Source organism: Lissotriton vulgaris, chromosome 3_1 (assembly GCF_964263255.1).
Source record: "Lissotriton vulgaris chromosome 3_1, aLisVul1.2, whole genome shotgun sequence".
Classification (NCBI taxonomy): domain Eukaryota; kingdom Metazoa; phylum Chordata; class Amphibia; order Caudata; family Salamandridae; genus Lissotriton; species Lissotriton vulgaris.
This window is the reverse complement of record NC_141689.1, coordinates 921,308,413-921,332,579: the sequence shown is the minus strand read 5'-3', so window position 1 is coordinate 921,332,579 and position 24,167 is coordinate 921,308,413. Positions and strand designations below refer to the sequence as shown.

General features: G+C 43.8%; 1 protein-coding gene across 1 annotated transcript in view; it reads right to left on the bottom strand.

Annotated features, from left to right (window-relative positions):
* Nucleotides 1–13,798: 13,798 nt before the first annotated feature.
* Nucleotides 13,799–24,167, bottom strand: part of LOC147727212 (transmembrane channel-like protein 2-B) — a 748,500-nt gene continuing 738,131 nt past the window's right edge. The window contains exon 20 of the mRNA XM_086963588.1: nucleotides 13,799–14,039. Within this exon, the coding sequence (XP_086819714.1) occupies nucleotides 13,810–14,039 (230 nt within the window). The 3' untranslated portion in view covers nucleotides 13,799–13,809. The remainder of the gene's footprint in view (nucleotides 14,040–24,167) is intronic.

Here is a 24,167-nt window from a genome sequence, read left to right as displayed (position 1 = left end):
TGTTTTCAAAACATATCGATTCTAGGAGAAACTGGAGGGACCACTTTAGCATAAAATACCCTCACTCCCCCTTACAGATAGAGAGGAGAATTCCTTCCAGGCTGGACCGAGACTCTGCAGGCTGATCCTTCGACAGGCAGAGACCTGACATCCCTGGTTGGGTGCAATCCTCGACGCAGAGACAGGGTCCTTCATTCAGAACCATCAGGTGAGGGGTTGTCTCTTTCCCGGGGGATTCTTGGCTCCATTAGGATATATCCTAGCACTTACATATACATGCTTCACCTACAAATCTGGACTACATACATTTAGGTAGGCTACGCATTGTAGGAGTACGCCAATCGATTGTTTTATAAAATTTGCTTTTGTTCATCTTATTAGCACTATGGTAGACATGTATGTGCTATTTATGATATTGGTGCTAGAGATTACATTTGGCTGCACTTATCTTTTGATTGTCGCAGCAGATATGTTTCACACTAAACTGGCGCTTGACCAATAAATAATTATCTAAACCATTCCAATTGTCATTCTATGTGTATTCTGAGAACCGTAAGCATGAGTGAATGAGCGAAAGATATCGTATTGTTTTCCAAGATATCTGAGGAATCAGGGTTGTAATGTTTGGTGTTTGCTAGAAACTACATACACTGGTGTAGAATACAGGGGAGTGGTAGTGGCACCGTAGAGCTAGCTGGTCTAACGGCTGACTCATACTGTGGGAGTGTCCGGAGTCTGTCTGCCCACCAAGCCCTCAATTTAGGTCATCCAAAATGCGCAGGTCCTGGGTGGTCCTAAGAACTACAAGACACCATCCATACTGGCTGGAATAGACTTTAATGAACTGAACTATTTCCAACTGCAACCTCGAATACTGTATTTTGCTGGCTGGTAAAGTTGCGCAGAAGAAATAACCTTTCGACTGAGAGGTTATCTTACTCCGACGGTGGCTCGGGGTGCTGCTGTTCAGACTTGACCAGATCTAACAGAGGACAAACTTGAAGCGCTCAGCTTTGCTTTGGTTTGTACGACTAATAAATGATCCTCAAAATCTATCCTGTTTTCTCTCCAAAGAGGATTTTCCAGCTGTCTAATAATACTCTGTTTTGTGTTGTGAGGCTACTTATAATAATACACTGTCATTAAATCTGTTTTGAAATGTATTTTTTTCTTAAGTATTTGAGGCATTAAATAAATATTTCCTACGAATTATCTTTATCGATTCTGACAGTTCAGGCTTCAATTTCTGTTTGGGACCAAATCAGGATTTTCAGAGGGATTGTAATGTGGCCCATGAATGTTTGTCTTTTATTGACTGCAGAGAGATTGAAGACTGATATGTCCATCTTTTGAATGTTTTTTCTCCATTTTATGATTATCTGCAGCAAGGACAGCACCCTAATGAATCATCTTATTGCACAGAATTGATGAGCTGTCTTCTTTAAGTAGTAGCCTAAAATTCAAAATTTCCACTTACATTTTAGAGCTGGCAATCATTTACCATTTTACCTGGGTATCCATGGTTATTTTAGCAGTCCAGTAGGTTCATAGATTTCACAGAACACCTATGACTATCTCAGCCTGTTCACCAAGTCCTAAAATGAGACCTAAAATGAATTAACAAATACAGAGATTTGTAAACAGAAAAATTATGTAGGTTGTATACACTATGCAGTTAGATTATATTAGGTTCACTCTTGAAGTTCAAACAAATGCACATTTCTTTAAAAGCCAAAGTCTGGTTTAGAAGAAGAAGTTAATATGATATCTTCCTATTCATCGGGCTATTTTGTTTGACCACATCTTGCATCCCTAGCCTCCTTTAAAGTGTAGTAGAGGGTAAATTGCAGATTGTGTTTTTCCTAACAGCAGAGGTGCCACTGCTCAGCTGCCTTATTTATAATTATGCCCGCAATCCCATGTCCGCTGTTGCTTTTCCTTTAAATAGCTGTGATGGACCCAATCACTTCACAAATGTCTCCAAAGCCCTTGAAAAAGTATCCCAGTGCTTGAGGGGCATTTTTTATTTTCTCTGGAAACGCTCTTCTTTTAGGGGTCTCACTTCAAAGAAAACTTAAAGCCCACAGGTCCACCATGGTACGGTGGTACTTACATCACTATCATTTCCACTATCACTTGGGTCATACAGAAGTCTCTCCTCCTTAATGATAACCAAGATAAGACATATGTTGAATTGCAATGTGAAAAAGATTTAAATATCTCTTTTTCAATTTTGTATAGAATACATTTGCGTTAAGAAACTTAACTCCTCCATTGTAGCTAATACAACTCAAACTTTAGCTTTTATTTATAACAGACTACTGATCATTCAAATTACTCTACATAAAATTATGTTGAATCATCCTACTAACTGTTGGTCATGTAATGTCACTTCTTCTGACCTAAAGCATATGTTGTTCGACTGTCCTTCCACTTATTAATTTTGTTGTTCGACTGTCCTTCCACTTATTAATTTTGGGTAAAGGTTTGGAGACAAACATATTCGATTTTTCACTCTACAGTACCCATTATTTTAAAAATCAATTTCTAGGAAGTAGTTCCAATGGTTGGTGCTCCTAACCAATAAAGGTTGAAATTTTAGATTTACTTCTTGCAGTTGCCTTTTAGCAAATAACTAAATCATGGAAAGGCTCTTCCAACATATCTTTTAAGTCCTAGTGCTATAGAGTTTGTTATAATCATAGACCTGATAAAGTGCCTGTCAATCCTCTTTCTCTTGCTATCAAAATAGGCCTTCTCTGTCACTAGTGATAATTTTCCTAGATCTTTCTTTAAAAGTTGACAATTTACATAGCCCAAAGATAGAAGAGGTACTCAAACTTCCTTGATTTCTTACTGTTGTCATGGTAATTTGGAATATATACTATTATTCTTAATATGTTGCTGTTCCTTTATACTTTTCTCACTTCTAAGAACTTAAATTGTCAATATGTAATTTAAAATATGACCCAGTTATATAATCATTTATTTTCTTTTTCTTCTACTCTCATTCCTCCTTTCCGTAATCTGTTCTGTTATTCCAGTTTATTACATTATACTTATAATTACAGTTTTTTAAGATGTATACTATCCTGTCATAATATTCTGACCATTAAGTAAATATTGCCTTTGAACACTTAAAGAAGTCTGTCCTCCAAACAATAAAAGGGGGTCCTGAGTGAACTGTGAAAATAGGTGACTAGATGTGAGAAGGTGGTCTGACCATCTGAGTGTCCTGGATATTTCACTTTTTGAACATCTGATTGATGAGATTTTACTGTGGGAGAGCCTCATAAGCTGGCACTCACCCAGAGTGAACTCATGATAAAATGGACTGCAAGTGGATTTCACCGGTGAACGCCTTTTGAGATAAGGCTGCTCTGCTGCAGCCAAGTTAGGGGACACCAGACAGGTTAAACGTGGGCACATATGCACACGTGTGTACACCCATGTAAGGGTAGCGCAGGGGGGATTCCTGTTTTGCGCAACCCAGATAGAATGATGTGGCAGGGATTATGCAGAGTTGGGTGGTGACATGGAATAGACTTTATGATGTGGAGAGACACATGTAAGGGAAAGTCAGTGTTCTTTACTGTTTCACTGTAGGATTACTCCATTATTCTCCTATGGAAACAGAGACCACATGGGGTACTTTCAGTTCCCTAGGGCCTATAAACTCCAGACATACACCAAAGTACACTACAAGTTGTGTAAAAGAATCATTATACTGAGTCCAAAGCCATATCCATACTGCTTATGGGTCATCTTGAAATGTCATATTCCTCTGACTCAGCACATAACCAGAGAACGGCCGGGTGTGACCCTGTCAGGCTGAATTAATTGACTTCCTCCCCAAGCTGTAGCATCAGAGGCCTAGCCCTTCACTGCAAACATTCCCAAGAGCAAAGGTCTTCTCTCCCGGAGGGAGATAGGGTCAAGCTATAGGGTATCAATCAGCAGCTGTCAGCCAGTGCCAGGCACCAGGCCTCCTCCAGGCCCGGGCCATGAATTCAGCAAGGGGGCTTTTGAGAGACCATGTGGCATGAGACCACTGGAGGACGCCATCTTGAAGTATCCCAGAGACCTGTGCATGAGAGAGGGAGCAGGGGCAGGGAGGAAATGTGTTGCTGCAGGATAAGGACAAAGTGCCTTCATGCCAGCCCCCTCCAATTTCTCTTAAAAGGTCTTGCACAAGAAGAGGAGCGCTCTTTGGGGTGTGGTCTTGCTGCGGAAGACTGGTGCTGAAACCTGGCACTATGGGCAGTTGGAGGGAGGACCCCCTGACTTCTCAGGACTCTGGACGGCACCTTTGGGGGAGTCCAGGGTTAGTAAGAGGAAGCCTGGGCCTCTGCACAAAGAGAAGATAGGCCCAAAAAGGGAGCCTGGTGAAAGGTTGACGCAGGGAGCCAGTGATGACAGCTCCTTGCCCATTCACCCTCTTGGAGGCCAGGAGAGTGGTGACAAGTGCTCCTGATGGCTAGGGCAGGCCACCAGGAGCAAGAGGAGGCGAAGATTATCAGAATCGGCCGCACAGGGCAGATATATGCCCCAGAAGGTAAGGAACCTTTGACCTTTTCTGGGACCGATGACGAATCTCTTGGGGCTCCGCCACCGGTCTTGGTTTTGCCCCCTGGATGGGTCAGGGCCCGGGGGCTGCCCCCAGAAGAAGGAGATGCCAGGGAGCGCTGTTGAGCCCCAGTGAAGGTGCCTAATGGGCCCGGGCTCTCAAACCTGGGCCTCCATGAAGTAACATCGGGGAGCGCTGTCGGGCTCCTTGTGAAATGGCCCCCAAGGGCCCAGGAGCCTACCTTGGGCCTGACAAACACTGAAGTCAGGAGGAGTTGTTTTGCCCCCAGTACAGAGGCTCCAGGGGCTCTGACCCCCAGCTCCGGGCCCCACAGAAAAAGAAGTTGTGGAGTGCCGTTGCACTCCCCTTAAAGGTGGGTGGGGCCCAGGACCCTTCTGCGGGACCCGGTGTCAGTGGAAGGGAGGTCGAAGTGTCGCTGCACTCCCGGCAGAAAGAGCAAGGAGGGGGAGTGCCGTCAGACTCCCCAAGGCTCCGCCTCAGCGTCTGCAGCATCCGAGTCTGCCTGCAAGACCGGGCAGACCAGAATGAAAAGCCAGCTCCCGCAGCAGCACGGAAGGGTGCTGGCCAGTTGGGGAGCCGGCGAGAGCACCTGGGGGTGGGCTCCCCAAGCTGCTCTCCAACTCACCTAGACGCTTGGACCCGGGTGGGACCGGGCGCTCGAGATGTAGTAACCACCACCAAAGGCTAAGCGTGAAGTGCCCCATAATGCCTTGCAGAGCATGGTGATGCCAGCAGGAAAAAACGCTTGTATGTCAGTGTGGGATGTCCCAGGATGATGGGGCCACCACCTTTTGTTTGTAGAGGTGCAGGGAGAGCTTCAGGATCAACGCAGACCCCCCCTTGAATGAAAGGACCCTTCAATGGTTATTCATGTTTTTTAAGCCTACCTAATGCTGTAGCTTTTCTTCTTCAGCTGGGAGCTGATGGTTAGGACTACACTGATATGTGAAAGGTTGAATGTGGATTGTCTTCATGGAAACATCTTCTAGGGGTGGAAAGGTGTAATACACTTGTGGTGCATTACACCTTTACTTCTGGAATTATGTCACAACCTTCAACATAATCTTGTTGCAAGAAACGTGGCTAAGGGACCCACAGCATATTGAGGGTTACACATGTTTCACCAGACCAGCAATAAGAACCAGCAGATTTGGCCACTGCTCTGGTGGGCTGACCACCTATGTTTCAACGATGAGCATAGCCTCAGCAACCCTCAAGGACTCCATGTCAAATGCAACAGTAACAATCACAATTAGTATCGTCGTTGACAATGAAGAAACGGAGGAGTGCATAATTAACTCGAATGTCCATCCCAAACACAAAGCGAAAGACTCGACTAAAATTACTAACCAACTGGTAAAGTTTGCACAGAGATGGAAAAGCCGATGTTTATCTTGACAGGGGACCTAAATCATTATCTCATTGGCACGGCAGAAGGGGAGGAGGCATCGGCTCTAACTGGAATCTACAATATTCCCACACAATGCGTCCCACTACACGGAAGGAAGAAATGCCGCAATAGCCGCTTCCTCGATGACCTAGAACATCTAAATCTTCAAGCACTAAACGGAAGATTTCTGGAAGACTCTCCTCCAGTTGAATCTTTTTATTCTGCAACGACAAGTTCCATACTGGACTACACCTTTGCAAGCCTCGCGCTGTTCCTACACATCCTTGGGTTCAAAATGGGGGATAAGGGTGATAGTGATCATCGCCCGCAGGAAATCGAACTAACAGCTACCGCACCTAGATCAATTAGGCCAGATGTGACCTTGGGGCATATTTACACCTCACACCAAAAAAGGATCAAATGTACGACAACTTAAATTCGCAGGCCGAAGCTGAAATTCAACTTTTCAATTTGCAAGCTACCAGCACAGATGATCAAATTGCCTACTGGAGTCATTTCACTGCTATACTACTAAAAAATCTTGCAGATACATCCCCTACAAAAGAAAATACTCTGAAAGAACGTGGGAAAAACATAATACGGAAAGATCAGAGAACACAGCTCAAGTCACTGAAGAAATCAATAAACTCGACTCTGCGTAAGCGAAAAGATCCCTAGGGAACACTAGTGCACAAGCACCCTGAATGAGCAAAGGGCATTGTTAAAAAGACTGAAATGGAACATCAAGAGAGATCACAAGAAGGAAACCTGGGCTAAACTCCTACATGACAGAAACTATAACAACAGTGTCCGCTTCTGGAAAACTGTGAACGGGATCATTCTCCCACAACATACGGGCATAGGGTTTCATATCCCGGAAGAAAACTGGACAAAATATCTTACCAGCCACTTCAATACCCAAACAGGAAATGCAGGGGCTCTAACGGCCAACATCTGGATTCCAGAAGGTCATGCGAAAGCAAGCATAATTAAGTTAAGGGAGCAGGAGTACCCAGCCACTGGAAACAAGCCATCAGGCGCAGCGAGCTGCCATCTGTCACTCTCAATTAAAAAGCAGATCGCCAAATGGAGGAAAGAAGGAGCCCCGGGACCGAATGACATTCCACCTGCCCTGTTCAAAGCGAAGAGTGAAGACTGGGTGGATATCCTGCAACCCCTCAGAATACCAGAATCTTAGAGGTGCTCGACAATAGTCCCGATTTATAAAAAAGGAGGCAAGGCCGAGCCCAACAACTACCGATTTGTAGCTCTGATCTACGATGAAGCGAAATATTGGTGGGCACTATATTAGAAGAGCTTACAATCTGGGCTGAGACGAACCACATACTACAGCTGAATCTGACTGGCTTCCGGAGGTTGCACATGGTAGGGCTAAAGGTGGCCTGTGCACATTTTTATCAAACCAGCTCCAATATCAGAAAGTACAATTACTTTCTGGTAGTCCTTATTATCAGTTGGTGAAGATATACATAACTAAACAGGCCTGCATTTTAATCATTAACTTTTATAATAATATTCTCCCTATGGATATGGAAGTCACATTAAAAAAAACTGGGCAATGAGTTAAATAAAGAAATAGATAATAATCGCATGGACATATCTGTCATTTGGGGAGGTGATTTTAATTGCACTATTTGCAAAAAGGGTAGACAGGGAGTCTGTGGTATTATGCTCGATTCTGATTGCAACTTAACACATTTTGAGCACTCTACATGCGGAGATTTGTTAAATGATATCATGTTCTCAGGGGACCTGGAGTATGCAAATGAAGCTGGCCACTCTGAGTTCCCCTTTGAGCCAACATGTATAGGCAGGGGCGCATCCTCCATGATAGATTTTATCCTAGTCTCTGCTAGCCTTGGACACTTAATTAAAACCTGTCAAACCTTGGGCAGTGCATTAAGTGACCATTATCCCTTAGTTCTGGAGATTCTAATCCCTCTTCGACAAATGAGCTGCGGACAACTACCCAGACAGAACGTCCCTGATGTAAGCATAACAAGACAAAATGGCTACTCTCTTAAGTGGAGCCAGGTGGTCCCTGGTGATTTTTTGATGAATTTGATACCTAAGTGCCTACCTAGTTTCCTGGCTATACTTAATGAGATTTCCAATAGCCAGGATATTATAGATAAATTTAATAATATTGCTCGTCAAATTAAGGAGAACCTATGGGTGGACCGAAAAAACCGTAAAGGAAAGACTAGAAGCTGGTTTGATTCTGCATGCACAAAGGCCCACACAAATCTTAAACATGCGCTACATGCCTTTCCCCGTGACCCTATATTGGTTAGAGATCTTCGGAGAAAGTACAATCAGGCATTGAATAATAGGAAAAGAACCATTAAAAGAGAGGCCTGGGAAGTGCTGTGCGAGGCTTCTCAGAGAAGGGATGTCACCGCATTTTAGAAAGCTGTGAATGTTCCCTTCTTTATTGACAATACTAAAGCACGCATTGAAACCGCCATCTCCCTGAAGATGTGTGGGTAAATCACTATTCCAAACTATATAGCACCCTTGAAGGTGGCCTAGAATCCCAAAACCAATTTTCGAGGGAGGGAGGTGAGGTGCAAAGGTCTTAAAATTGGATGTTACACTAGAAGAAGTAACTGTGAGCCTAAAGGCAACCCGGGGAGGGAAAGCCCCGGGACCAGATGGAATTCCACTAGATTTGTTTAAAAACAACGTTGACCTCTGGGGGCCTCTCTTAATTATTTAACGCGATAGCAGAGAAGGGCATTCTACCCTCTTGGTTTACATCTGCTATTGTCCCCATATTTAAAAAAGGAGAAAGAGAAAACCCCATGTGTTATCGACCAATCTCCCTATTGGATTGTTCTGTGAAAATTTTAGGGAGAGTTATCTTAAGCAGACTACAAAATTGGGCAGAAAATAACTGGATTATTAGCGAACTCCGGTTTGGGTTCCAAAAAGGGGTAGGAACGATTGAGCAAGGGTTAAATCTATTTATTCTACAGCAAAAATACATCAGGGCAAGGCGGGAGCGTATTTATTTTGCCTTTGTTGACTTGACGTCAGCATTCGACTGCGTTTCACATAGCCAGCTATGAGCCATTCTGGGAAAACTGGGTGTCGAAGAAAATATAATTCACTTTCTTAAGGAATTATACTCAGGTGCCACCGCAACAGTGCATTATGGGAAAAATGGGGAATGTACTAGATCATTTGGAATTGGGCGCGGGGTACGCCAGGGGTGCGTCCTCGCACCCTTACTATTTTTAGTGTATATTAACGGCCTGGAGGAAGCTTTACTAAAATCCTCAAAGGATATGCCTATGGTAGCTAGAAGACCGATCCCTGCGCTTCTTTACGCAGATGATGCGGTTATTATGGCCCGGACGCCTATAGCATTACATGGTCTTATAACTTCTTTTAACACTTTTATGTCAGATCTAGACCTTCACATTAATTGTACAAAAACATTCTCTATAAATTGCGATCCTGGTGCTAATAAGAAAAAAAGTTATTTACATTAATGCTAGTCCCTTAGATTTTACCCAAACTTTTTCATATTTAGGGATTCTATTTCATGAAGCAGGGACATGGGCAAGTGGAATAAAAGCTAGGAAATTGCTTTTTTGTAAATTACTTAACAACTGTTGAACTTTAATTTTTTTTTAATGCAACATGTATTTCGATTGCTGTCTACGGTGCTGGGATATGGGGATATGAAAATGTAGGACCAATCCAGGTCACAGAAAATATGTTCTTGAGGTACATCTTAGCTCTACCTGAGAGTGCCTTAAGCTATATCTGTCACATGGAACTTGGTCAACCTTACATTGAAGACACAATTAGGGTCCATTCAATGTTACTATGGCACAGGGTCTGGACCAATAATGAATGTGTACTGTACCGCGCGATTATAAAAGATGTATTAAGTCTAGATTATGTATGTAGGATCAGGTGGTTCTCGTATGCGAAAGATTTTCTTTTGAAAATGGGCTGCCAGAATTACTACGATGATCCCCCCTCAATGTGTAATATTTCTAGGAAAATATTGACAGTGCAATGCATGAAATATTTGGAAAAGAGCTAGTGAGGAAGTAAAGAAAAAGTCTGTTGATGCTCACCAACTAGTATTGGTACAGGGGAAAATCCAACGATACCTAACCCTAATGATGAAAGAACAAGAGCGGTTCATTTTAACTCGTTTTAGGCTGAATATCTATTTAAAAGTTTTAAGCTTCCCCGTTATGAACTGTTGGTCACATGACTTAATAAAATGTCCCTGCGATGATCTATCTGTCCAATCTGACATCCACATCCTATTTTTCTGTAAGTTTTATAAAGCAGCATGTAAAAGATTGATTGTACCTATTTTAAAGGAAATGGGAGTTAACCGATGTCGCCCTGCTTTTTTAGCATTGCAGAAACTAGATGTAATTTTAATTGTGGCTTCTATTACTGAATTTCTTAAAATTACTTTTAGATTACGTAAATCAATTCGCATCTAACTACACTGTATATAAATTAATTTTAGCTGTCCTGATGTTTTTATCTGTAATGTACTTTCTAAGTATTTGAATGATGAATCTTTATGTGTAATTTTATGGTTATTTGATTTTAACCGAATAAAGTTGAATTGAATTGAATTAACTGGCTTCCGCAAAATGGCTAGCACATCTACAAACATCCTCGCACTCTCTCTAATAATCGACCCAGGAAAAACCTCCAAATTACCTCTACACCTGTGTTATATTGACTTTAGTGCTGCCTTTGATAATGTAGAGAGAGGCAGACTTGGTGGAAATTGGCGTGATGGGGCATACTACAGTCTATTCTAAACATGCTGCTGCTCCTACACCCGGATACCTGGGTGCAGGTGAAACTAGGAGGCGGACCCACCTCTCCTCAAAAGTCCACACCACAAAAGGACTGAAACAGGGTTGGTGCTTGCACCAACCCTGTTCAACCTATTCATGGCTGACCTTCCTAAGGTGCTCGATGCTCTCCAAGGATAGGAGGGAAAACCTTAACCAATCTCATGTATGCAGACGACGTAGTTCTGCTTAGCCACACTTATGCCGGTCTTCAACATCTACTGAGGGAAATGCAGAACTACGCAACAGAAAACAACTTAAAAATAAATCTGAGTAAAACCCGGACAATGTCAATAAATAATAAAAAGAACTTACAGAGGAACTGGTTTTTTAGGCAGCATCGAAATTGCTCCAGCTTGCGAGTACAAGTACCTAGGAGTCATATTCGACAAGGAATGGTCGTTTGGGAGCCAGAAAGAGGAAATAAGAAGGAAAGGTCTGCTAACCGCCCTGACGATGAAAAACCTGGCAAACCAATTGATGGGACTGACTCTGACCCCACTCTTGAAGGTAGTCCAGGCTAAACTTCTCCCCTCGATAACTTATGGCAGCGAGGCATTGCGGTGAAGAGACGCCAAGGAGCTGGATAACACGCAGGTCAAAGCCTACAGAACTATGTTCAGTCTTCGGCCCTACACATCACCTTCTCAAATAAGGCTGGAGTTTGGCCTTCAGCAACAAGTCTTAGCCAGGTATGGCGCTAACATCATCTGCTGGCATTAGATAAGAAACGCCACTACAAATACGCTAAACTATCTGCTGTGGCACGATATACACTATAGGGAGTTCTTTCAGGCAAGGAGCTACCTTCAGTTAGCCTTGGAAACTACCAAACTTCCTGGACTTTGGGATGCACAACTCGGCTAACTCAACTTTAAAAAACTACTCTGGAAAAACATAAAACAAATCTCATTAGTGGAGGACAAGGCGAGCTTCTCAAATAGATCTCATGCCTGGATGCCCCTTAACTCCTACAATTTGCTGGCCCACAACCATACTTTAATCAGGGCTATCCCAGGGCCATAAAAATGAACTTCCTAAGGCACAGACTAGGTATACTTCTATGCTCCCAGCACCTACCACCATGGCTGAGGACAAAAGGACAAGATACTTGCATGCTGTGTAACATCAATAATGGTGACATTCTACACTTAATCTGTCTATAGTTACCAAGAACTGCACCAAGCGCAGCAACAGCTCCTAAAACAACCTCTGAAACAGATAGGCATCCGCACTAGGAGGCAAGTGGTGCTGGCCTGCCTAAATCCAGTAAACATTTAACTAAACTGCAGATTGGTAAAGTTCCTGATGTTGGCCGAACAAAAAATTCCAAAAATACCAAAAAACTGTCCACAAAGCCTGTCGCTGCAAGCTGTCCAGAAGACAGGAAAAGGTTTTAGCGGAACCACTTCAAGGATGCTCGCCAGCAGAAGAGGGATAAATCTTGCAACAAGCCGAGATAACTTGAACGATGTGGCAAATGGGCAAGCATGACTGGAGGAAAGAAAATCTGAGACCGCACATCACAGCATCCAGTGAGCAAAGGACTTTCCTTAAAAAGCATAATCTAACTATGATTGTAATCTACAATGAATTTCTATCTTGCTTTTAACTGGTTTTAATAATGATGTTCTGTAGCAACTATAAGAACTAAAAAGGCAGCTAGAGCGGAGGAAAGTATGTTGAATGTCTATTTAAAAAAATTAAAATTATATTCTTTTAAGTGTAATATTGGAATGGTTTTAGTAAACTATGCATACATAAAATAAACTAACTAAACTAAACTAAATTTTGTGGTGATTTTGTGTAATGTGGTTCCTTTTGATGACTGGAAGTAACATGCAATATGTGAAATGATAAGTAGTTTGGAAATATGTTGCTAGGCATTCCTGCCAGGGTGCCTGGTTGTAATTGCATAATCATGTGATTCTAGATGTGATGACTTTTAGGGGTTGTGATTGACCTGCATTACACCTGTTATTGGATATGATAAGTACCTGTTATTTTAAGGGGTGCCTAAACATGTCTTCTTGTTACTGCATTAGTTGTACAAGTGTGTATACTGTATGGTCACTATGAGATGCTCAGTCAGGGTTATGTGTCACTATGGCAGGTGTTCCCATTTGAAATGATTGTTCAAATAATAGGGTAAGCCGCCTCTGGGGTAGTGCCAGTGGGAAGGGCCCTCGCTTCAGGTTATGGTCATCCCACTGCATTTGGGGGCAAGATGATGTTCATACATGTGAGTGGTGGTACTAGACCCCACCCCTTGCGGGAGGAGTGGGAATATTACGCAATATCAAGAAGTATTTCCAACAGCTTATGTATATTTGTAAATTGATGCATAGTATTAAGTAGTGTGTGTGTGATAAATGTACTCTTTCTTCTTATAAAGAAAAGTACAGACTGGTCAATCAATTATTGTGTTATTTCTGAGTACCTGTAACTGGTGATTATTAGCCCACACCACCTCCCCTGAGTATGCCTTAGACAGCTCTGCAACGCTTCCCTCTGAGAGTTAAGCGCTACAATGGGATGTTTGGTTCCCAGTGAGGGCAAATGTTGGCCCACTATTTGTGCAGGCTTCACAACTAATGCCTCGTTTTCCAACAATAGACAACTTCAGTGATACATACTGCTGCTTTTACATTGTATACTACAAAGGTAGGCACACAATAAATTAAGATACAGCAATTCTTAAGGTGCAGAAGTGTGCATATGGTTTCAGATGTGCCAACTTCATGAAGCTCATTACCCACTACAGTTAGCAAACAGAAACGTGCTTTAACATGACAATTTTGCTACCATGGACCTAAGTACATTCAAGCAGTCCATCATTATGGCTAACAGAGAAAATCAGTTTATTAAATTCTAATTCTTAACATTCTTTTTAAAAATGTTGTCTTAAACAACAGGGTAGCAAGAATAAGAAGTACTACAGTACATCAAGCCATGGCTGCAGCTCTTCAATGCCTTGGCTGACCTCTCCCTGTTCCAGGAGGGGGCCCCCGTGGCTGCAACCCAGGCCTGGGGTGTCCTGGCGGTAAGGCCCCTGATCTAGGGCCAGGTGGACTTGTTACTGCTAGGCGTGGTGCTAGCTGTGCCGCTGGGGCTCCTTTTGTAGGGCTGGTGGCAGCCGTGCTGTTCTTTGCTTGGTTCTTTTCTTTCGATGCTTCTTTACTTTTCTTTGAAGGGTCTGGCTTGACCTCCTCTGAAATAAAACAGAATTTATAGTTTACATTCATATTTTATAGATAAGTTCTGCAAAGAAGCACACATGCTTCACAGTATACTGAAAAAAAATTGTGCTCTAGCCAAACAAATTAGGCGTGAGGAGTGTTCTCATTTTGTCAGTTATGCGATGAGATAGCTTGCAACATGATAAAAATGTAATACAAGACACTGTTAAGAACATTTTACACCATTTGGGATTTCTGAGTTCTGCTCAATCATAATCCTACAATTTGATGTATTATGCAGTTTGTAGTTTATGCTATTCTCAGCCAAAAAGTTCAGCTTACTGACAAATTCTGCCAAATAAGTACTGGGCTGAAAAAAGCTAGTTTGATCAGTGATACCTCAAAGGATTAGCACAGAATGCAGCTGCTTTTAGGACAATGTTTGTTAAAACATCAGAAAATGAAAGGCAAACGATGAGCCAAACCCATGGGCTGTTTGATGAACTTGTGTCCTAGCATGGAATGAATGATGTGTGTGTATTTCTGCAAATATAGGGCAGTCTACAGCACACATACTATCCAGGGGCCGTCTAATGATGGGCTTTGCTGGAGCAGTGCAGAATTGATATTTTTATGCGTCTGCAGGGCGAAAGGTGAGTTAATTTAACCAGATGTTTCTCCAAGTTAGTGATTTATATTCAGACAACACAGCTCAGAAACAGAGAGAGTGTAAATTCTCGTTCACTGTTTCTGACCTGTACTATATCTAAAAAAAGCATAAAACAGGTATTCACCCCGCACTTCGCCTGAAACGCCCACAATGATGATACGTCGCATCTTTAAGAGCTGTGCTGGTCAAGGGCAGAGAAACATACCTGTTTTTTTATATCTGAAGTATCTAAAGCTCATACATATTATAAGATTTTCTCAACGTTGATGCTTGAAATGCATAGAGCATTGATCAGAAACTGTGAGCAGAGATTGACTCTCTTGAGATGCCACAAACTCAAACAAGCATTGGCATAGCCAATAGGTCTCGCCTTTGGGACCTTATAAGTGTTTAGCCATGCAACAGTTGATGTTGTTGCACCAAGGATATGTGCTGAATAACAGCTAGGGTGCTCAACCTCGGACCTGGGGAACTGGGTTCGAGTCCCGGTAATGACGCCAAAACATCCTGTGATTCTGGGCAAATCACTTAATCTCCCCGTGCCAAACAAAAATGAATGTGTGTCCTCATGTAACGTAACTGGTGCTATGTGAAGTGCTCTGATACCCAATTCGGGCCAAGTTTGTGCTATATAAAACTCTTTAAAAAAATAATACTTATAAGCTCCCGAAGGCGAGACCTATTGGCTATGCCAATGCTTGTTGTAAATTTGGTAGCTCTTGTCAACAAGGTAACTTACACTCTTGAGTAAATTGAGTAAGTTTACTATTTTTCAAAAGTGCAGCAGTACACATGACCAACCACTGGTACTTCAACACCCTCCTTTAGAAAATAATGATGGTAGGGACTTAAAATAAAACCTTGTACTAAATAATGTTAAATTAGAATATTTAAAATAGTTTATTATATAACTATATTTAAATTAATTTAAAAAATATAGATGTAGTATTATGACATTTAAATATGTTATCATTCAAACATATATTTTAAAAAGTACATATTGATTTAATAAATATTTAGATCTTGTATAAACAAACATAGATAACTACGGTACTTGTAGTATGTGTAATTGAGAATGGATTGACTAACCAAATGTTCATAGGAAGACATAAACAATAGAGCAGACAGCACAGTGCTCATACTGTGTAGACAGTTGCAACAGATCCCCTGAGATAAGCCAAGGATTGGGCGCAATAGTACAGTATCTGAAAATGGCTGCCATGGGGAAGGAGCTTTAAGATCGAGCTCCTGAGGCACTGGAATAATTTATATAGTGCCTCTCCCGGCTGCCACCCCCATGCCTCCTCACCTTTTAACGAGGACCCACCGGATTTCACCCCAAAACGGGCACACCAGAAACGTGAGTCACCAGCACCAGGTAACGATGACCATCCACACATTCAGGACTGCAACGGCCCTCTGGAGGTGTGTGGCTCAACCTAGAAATGAACCTCACACGACTCTGGACACCCCGCATTGGAACCGCAAGAGCCCAACAGCTAGGACCAAGGCATCAACGAGCAGGCACAGACTGTTTAGGTGCTCCGCCTCACTATCGCCATTGCAGGATCTGAAGACAGCCACCCCTGTCCCGTTCACGCGCTTATGTACAAGCGGGCGTGCAAACTGCTCCGACACCCTGAGAGTCAGTCTTCGGGAGTCTCCAACGAGCCAAGACCCAGGATCGTAAACTAGCTGAGGAAACTATATGCAACACGGACGAGCACCGCACCTAAATTTGCCTGTGCCTGACCTTATGATGGCCGCGGATCTGGACAGCCTTTGTCGATCCTACAAAGTAACAATAGCAATGACACCCTGAGAATCAGTTCATAAGAGCCCCTCACTATCCGGGATACCTAAGACTGCAGGTTTTCTTTCTTTTTTAATCAAGCCTGCAAACTACTGATGAGCTTCACCAATGGATGCCTTTGCCTGACCTTATCATGGTGCTGTCCCGGAAAGCCTACGCCGGTCTCACAGCTTACTGCGCTGTCACCCGTGATTGACGATCCATGAGAGCCCCTCTGCATCTGGGACCCAAGATTTGATTAACAACATCAAGACCAAACGATGAGCACCACTACACGTCGCTGCAGAATCGTCTGTTACCTGAACTCACCAGTCATCGACTGCCTGTCTAAAGATGGCCGCCTTTCCGGGAAGCCTCCTTCCTTCGTGATTAACGGAACGCACCCGCCGATCATAACAACGAGGTAACGTAGGCCCGCCGCTGCATATCCACCATGCTGCACTGCTCTGCGATCTGCATGACTCTTGACTTCCCACTCAACACTGCCTGAGTGTAAGACGGCCGCCGTTCTAGCTATCTGCTCTGCTAGCTAATTCCCAACAAGCAAAGGACACCACACCGGTCACAACATCAAGATCACGTGGGCCCCAGCGCCTAGCAGGTTTAATACTCATACTGAGACTGGACTTATCCTCCCCCCTACAAATAGAAAATGAAGAACAGGGCACCCATGTCTGACTCCACAATGGCAGCATAAAATCCCACCAACTCTGCTGATTAAACTCAAATCTGAATCAGAACCAATCCCCAAGACCAGTCAACAGATTCAGATCAACCTAATAGACCTATAACAGTACTGGATCAGCTACGGGAGACGAAGGTCTTGGTGCCAGATGCCAGACTCAAAAACTATGTCACTAATATAACACCATCACCATCTGACTATAGTCCTACTTATTGTTTCATCTCCCTCATTCAGAAGTTGGCCAAGTAGACTGTGCACAATCCCAGTTACGTACTCACCTCTCCAAGCCTAAACAATATGGCACCCACGACCACAATCACCCTCGGCCCATCCGCCCCGAACTACCTGAAACCACATGGCCCAAACTCCTTCACCATCACCCTTCCCCCAACCTTTCACCCAAAGCAAAGAGAAATTTAAAACACAGACTGATCAGACAATACCCAGACACTCTAATTGCAGACATATACAATTGCACCTCCAAAGGCCAGCAAAAAATAGATTTTATTTTTCATACTGAATGCCCAGCAAATTGGATCAGCATTCTCAAAACTCATCTCCTCATATCCAAAATAACGAACAAGCCTCACAGTTGCAAACTGACGCTTTCTATCCCAAATCACCACACGCATTATTGCAACACCCCTGCAACCATCTACACTAACGGTACACTCATGATCCAAGCCAATAACGACAACCTGGATACATTTGACTACCTCTTCCCCACGCTTTGTAAAGCCCTCAATGACTCACGCCACTCACTCCAGAAGTTCGCCCGAAAGAATGAACCTTCTTGAGACAACACAGACCTTCCCCATTAACCTTCCCTCCCTCCACCCCCCCCTGGAAATGCACAATTCAGAGATACCTGCCAATACCAATCCTTGGCACAGTGTAGGAGGGACATCTCAGCCCCCGGACAAACAACCTTCTCACTAAATTATTACTCCTCACAATCAGCTACTGAATTGAACCCTAAATCAATGACCCCTAACTCTCTCCCCCCAACTACACCGACGGAACTAAACGAGACTCCACCCACCCCATGTCTAAGTCCACCCACAGGGATAATAGAGGCTACTCCATCTCTAAAACACAACCTCCAAATCCCAAGCCCATCCCTTCCGTCAACAACCCCAACCAGGACAATCGAAGCCCAGACTCTTCCTCACCTCCCTCCTGGGAGACGACGCAGAGACCGCTTTATTAGAAAGCCAGCTTGAACATATTATAAAGGGCCTTAACTAAATCCTACTGAACCTAACCTCTCGTCAGAGCTCTAGCCAACACCCACCGACCACACACATAACCAACAACACCAATCACTCTAGACCTCGCAGGACTCCCTGGTAGGTATGGGCGGAAAATCCGTTCCGCTCGCGGATTTTGCGGATTTTTGGGAAATCCGCAATCCGCGAGATTCGCGAATCTCCCGCAAAATCCGCAAATCCGCGAGCAGCGGATTTTGCTCGCACTGCTCGCACTGTTCGCGTGAGTTCGCGGCTTCCCAGTACAACTTCGCGCCCCGCGAATAAGTGCTAAATTGCAGAAATACGATCTTAGCAAAACTGAAACTACTTGCCAGGTTCAAAAGTTTAGGCTCATCATTAGTCGCCATTTCCTGTAGTGCTTCCTGAGGGGCCCCTCCAGAGTTCAGTTGCCAGTTGCAACTATTATGTGACCCTGCTCTGAACCTCAGAATAGTTACACATATGCCACAAAGGTCCTGAATTACAGCTAAGGGAGACAAGCAGGAGCCAGGCTGGAAGTTAAAATCCATTAATCAGCCCCTAATTCATTATTGTCAGTTGGGGCAGGGCAGGTGTTGTAACTAATTTTGCAACAATGAAAGCACTTAGCAAGTGCAAAAGATCACTGATCAGGGCGCACTAAGGAAGCAGGTGCCAGCTAAAAAAATATTCTGTGACACATTAATCAGCCCCAAATTAATTCAGGTCACTTGAGGCAGGGAAGGTGTGCTTTGCCGAAAATAATGTACACTGGACAACCAGAGGGTGTGGTGATGAAACAGAGGGTGGCATGGGTGGGCCAGAGGGTGGCATGAGTAGTCAGAGAGTGGCAGTGGTGACAGAGAGTGGCAGTGATGAAGAAGAGTGTCCCAAACAGGCTGGACACGTAGAAACAACAAGTTCGCAAAACTTGCGACCGGACAGGTAAGTTCGCAAATTGCGAAATTGTAAAAACCCTCACGAACTGGCAGAAACACGGGCGAACACAAAAAAAAAAAATCTGCAAATTCGCGGGAATTCGCGGATTTTGCGGATTGCGAGTTCGCAAATCCGCAAAATTCGCGAACGCGAGATCCGCAAAATTCGCCCATGCTTACTCCCTGGCCCAGATGGAACACAACCCCCCTTTCAAAGCAAACTCAGAGACCCATAAGAACAAAAACCGCAATGTCCGAGAGAGAAGCGGCCTCCTCCTATGACACCTACCCTTCTACCACCCTAAACGCCAAGATCCAGGTTATCACTGGCTTCTGTAGAAATTGCCTTCCCTGCCTCCCACCCAAATTGTCAGGACCCCCAGCCTTCCTCTCCTCTATTAAAAAGGCTCCCCGAACAGAGAGACTCAACAATGAGGGAAGCTCCACCAAATGCATGCTTATAAACTGTAGATCAGCTACAAAACATGCAACAGAACTGGCAGAAACTATACTGGCCTATTACATTGACATCACGTTCACCACTGAAACATGGATGAACGAACTGTCCCTCCTAGACATGGACAGGCTCGTACCTCCAGGCTTCCAAATCCTCAATATAGACAGAAAAATACAACGAGGAGGGGGCGTTGCAATCATCCACAAGAGCAACATCTCCATATCCGAAATTAACCCCCTCAATTACAACTCATTTGAATATCTAACTTCTTCCATTAAGACAAGCGGCAACAAACCCCTAGTTTGCCATCTCCTCTACCATCCCCCTGGAAAAATCTCCACTTTCGGTGAACACCTCTCCGACTTGATAACCCACTGTGCACTTCAGGACTCTAACAACATGATCCTAGGTGACCTCAACTTACACTGGAACGAGGTGAGCAACTCGATGATACAAACCTTGAGCGATCTTCTACACAACAATAACCTAATCCAACACTGCACAGAACAAACCCACAACAAAGGTTCAATTCTAGATGCTATTATTGCCCAAGCTGACACTCTCTATCGATTGCATCCTGCCTGTAGACTGGTCCGACCACCACATCATCCTCTTCCACATCAACCTAATGACTTGTTGCCGCCCCCTCAAACAAGACCACACCCACTGGGTGAGAAATCTATATCAAATACCCCTTATTGACGTGGAAAAAGAAGAAAGCCTACTCCTCCCCATCGATACTGACACTCTCTCCAAAACCAAACTTACCTCCCATTATAACACTACTATGACTGCCATCTTAGATCAACTAGCCCCGTGCAAACAAGAAAGGATCAGGAACAGCCCATCTAGATCATGGTTCAATACAAGCATAAACTCTGAAAGAAGAGAACTAAGAGCTGATGAAAAACTCTGGCGGAAAAACCCGTCCACAATCCACCTCAATCGACTCAAATCAGTACGCAGGGAATACAATAAACACATCAAGGATGACAAAAAGGCCTTCTTCTGCAGTGCTCTTGACAATGCAAAAAACAGACCAAGTGAACTATACAATGTAATCGGACAACAAGCCTCCAAGCCCCCTGCTTCAGCATTCCAGGCCTCCAAAGACCTTTGTGACAACTTTGCCATTTTCTTCCAAGACAAAATCACAAAGATTGAGCTCTCTCTGAGTGACTACCCCCTACAGCAGCTCGCTCGCTGAGATAGAAGGCACTAATCACAAGCTCCACCCAAAAAACTGGAGATCCTTTAACCCTATCTCTGTAGCTGTGATTAAAAAAATGATTTCCTGCTCCACCCCCTCCTCTCATATCGCGGACCCCATTCCAGGCAAACTGGTCAAAAAGCTTAAAGGCACCCTAGCCCCGATCTGGACCAAGATTATAAATAGCTCCCTGAGAACTGGAGTCATGCCTGACTGTCTCAAAATCGGCCAAGTCACACCACTATTAAAAAAACAGGTGCGGACACCAACGATCTTAATAACTTCAGACCCATCTGCAATCTCCCCCTCCTAGCTAAAACTCTGGAAAGATGCGTCCTCCTTCAACTTACCGAGCACATGGACTGGAATAACCTTCTCGACTCCCACCAATCGGGCTTCAGAAAACGTTGCAGCACAGAGACAGCGATCTTGAACGTCATAGATAACATCCACAAGTCCCTTGATAGGGATCAATGCTGCCTGCTTGTACTCTTGGACCTATCTGCAGCCTTCGACACAGTGGACCACAATCTACTCATTAAGGGACTTCAAGAAATAGTAGGAGCGGACAAGGTGGTCCTAAAATGGTTCACCTCGTTTCTACAGATTTGCACCCAAAGAATAAAAATCAATCACTTCTTCTCCAACTCACACTCCGTCAACAGGGGTGTACCACAAGGATCAGTTCTCTCTCCGCAACTCTTCAACATCTATATGGAACCCCTTATCTCCATCCTCAAAAAAACAAACATCCCCTTCCACCTATACGCGGACGACACCCGGATCTATCTTGAAACCTCCTCTATGGAAGACATTCATAGACTAAACCACACTCTAAGGGAAGTTCAGCACTGGCTAACATGCAACCACTTAAGACTGAATAAGGGCAAGACAGAAATCCTGCTAATTTCCAATAAGGAGCACAACCCCCAACTCACAGAATGGATAACAGCAATCGATGCCCTCAACTGCAACCTCACCCTGACCAACTCCACCGGGAATTACTCTGGATCCAAAATTAAATATGACCAAACACATTAAGAACTCCGCCAAGAGCGCATTCCTAACCCTTACACTGCTCAACAAAATAAAACCATTCATACCTCCAAGCGTTCTCAAACAAGCCACTCAGTCCCTGGTGCTTTCCAGACTGGACTACGGTAATGCAACCCTCACAGGAACAGCAAAATCCCACTTAGCCCCTCTGAGAGCAACTCTAAATGCAGCAGCCAGAATGGTTACCGGAGTGAAGAAATTTGAACACATTTCACCGGCACTCAGAGATTTAAAATGGCTTCCAATTGAATTGCGTGCCAACTTCAGAACTGCCTGCCTAACGCACAAAGCCCTGCACACTGGGAAGCCCGCTTACCTGGCTGCCAAACGCAAGAGAGCCGGCCAGACAAGGACCCTCAGGAGCTCAAACACCTTACTCCTCATCCCCCCAAAAACGTGCAAACAAAAAGCCTCTTCTCGATCTTTCTCTGGAAATGCTCGAAGAATCTGGAACTCCATCCCAATCCATATCAGGACTAACCCCTCATTTGTAAAGTTCAAAAAGCAGCTCAAAGACCTCTTCCTTCTTCAAAGACTCCCCGCCGAATGCATAGCTACCGCCTGAATGCAGACTCTCGCCCACCACAACATCCAGTCACCCTAAGTTCAAAAACTCTACCTCAACCTCCCACCAACAAGTTCTGCCTCACCCCTGTGTATATCACCCCTCTATTCGTAATTTTTCGTGGTTTTAAGGCTGCATTCTGTTCTGAGACTTTTGACTCGCAGTGAATCTCTATGTATACTATCGTTATGTTTTGGTATTAATTTCCCCATCACCTTTGTTGTAAAGTGCTCCGATACCCATGGGTCTGGTTAGCGCTATATAAAACTCCTAAATAAATAAATAGTTCAATGTGGGAATCTATTGAAAGTTGTGGGCTCCAACTAATTCAATTCAAAACAACCCAATGTGTTTAGTCAACGCTTTGCACCTTTGAGCATCAATCAATGGGTCTAATCAGGACAATGGTACCATTTGTCTAAAAATTTGTAAATGGTGTAGACAAGGGTGTTTCACATTAATAACGACATATTTGCCCATACCTTAACTTAGACTGAGTAGGAGCATTATTGTGTACTCTTGTAGTCAGTCACCAAATAATAGGTGCAGTTCAAGGGATTGATTCTCAAGAGGTCGAAAGGTTCACTAAACGCCATGGGATGTTTGAATTGAAATTGTTGGATTCCAGGACTATAAATGGACTCACATATTGAGCTGTTCCACAACACTTAGTTTGTCGTATTCCATCTTTTGCAATTGTATATAATGTTTTGTATGATATGAGCTCTGCACCAGCTGCACTGCTGTTTATTTGAAGTCTTCCCATAAACTTTTGGACGTTCAATAGATTCTCAATAGCACATGCCACAAGGGTGGTGCTCCGTCTCACCCTGTGTTTTGTGTGTTTCAATGTACTTGAGTGCTGTAGGTATAAATGACAGGTGCACTTCTAGTGAATGAAACCTACAGAATCCTAGTGTCTAGTATTTCAATTCAGACCATGCTTCCTTGTTGGTAGAAGGGCTTGTCCTAGGCTTTATACTAGTTATTCCCAAATGCAAAGGGGACATCAGCCAACACTTGCTGGTAAAAGAAGAAACCCCAGACCACCCCGACCAGATCAGTTGGCGATCTTGAATTACCTTGAGACTTCTCTTTAGCAGCCCCTCCCGGGCACTGGAGCAGACAGTGGGATTTTTAGCCTTTAATAGGCCATCTCCAGAAGCCTGCAATATTTATAACTGCAGCATAACTAGCAGCCTGCCTGCAATCCTGGTGCTCCTTCAATGGGCCTCTTTTAAAAGGCTGCTGGCGGGCATCAGAACACCACATCAGACAAGCATCCCACTGACTCTGTGTGCTTACCAGCCTGCACGAAATACCTGTATTCAGGACCAGGCATCATTACAGTAGACGCTGACTGACCGACCGACCTCGAGGATGCAGTCATATGTCTAGAGGCTGACGTATTGTGAACTAGTGTACATTATTTGTCAGGTGTGAGTAATACCTCTGTTTGGATTTTGGCTAGCTGGCAATGAGGGATACCATGCCTAATCGATATTTTCTGCACCTATTAATC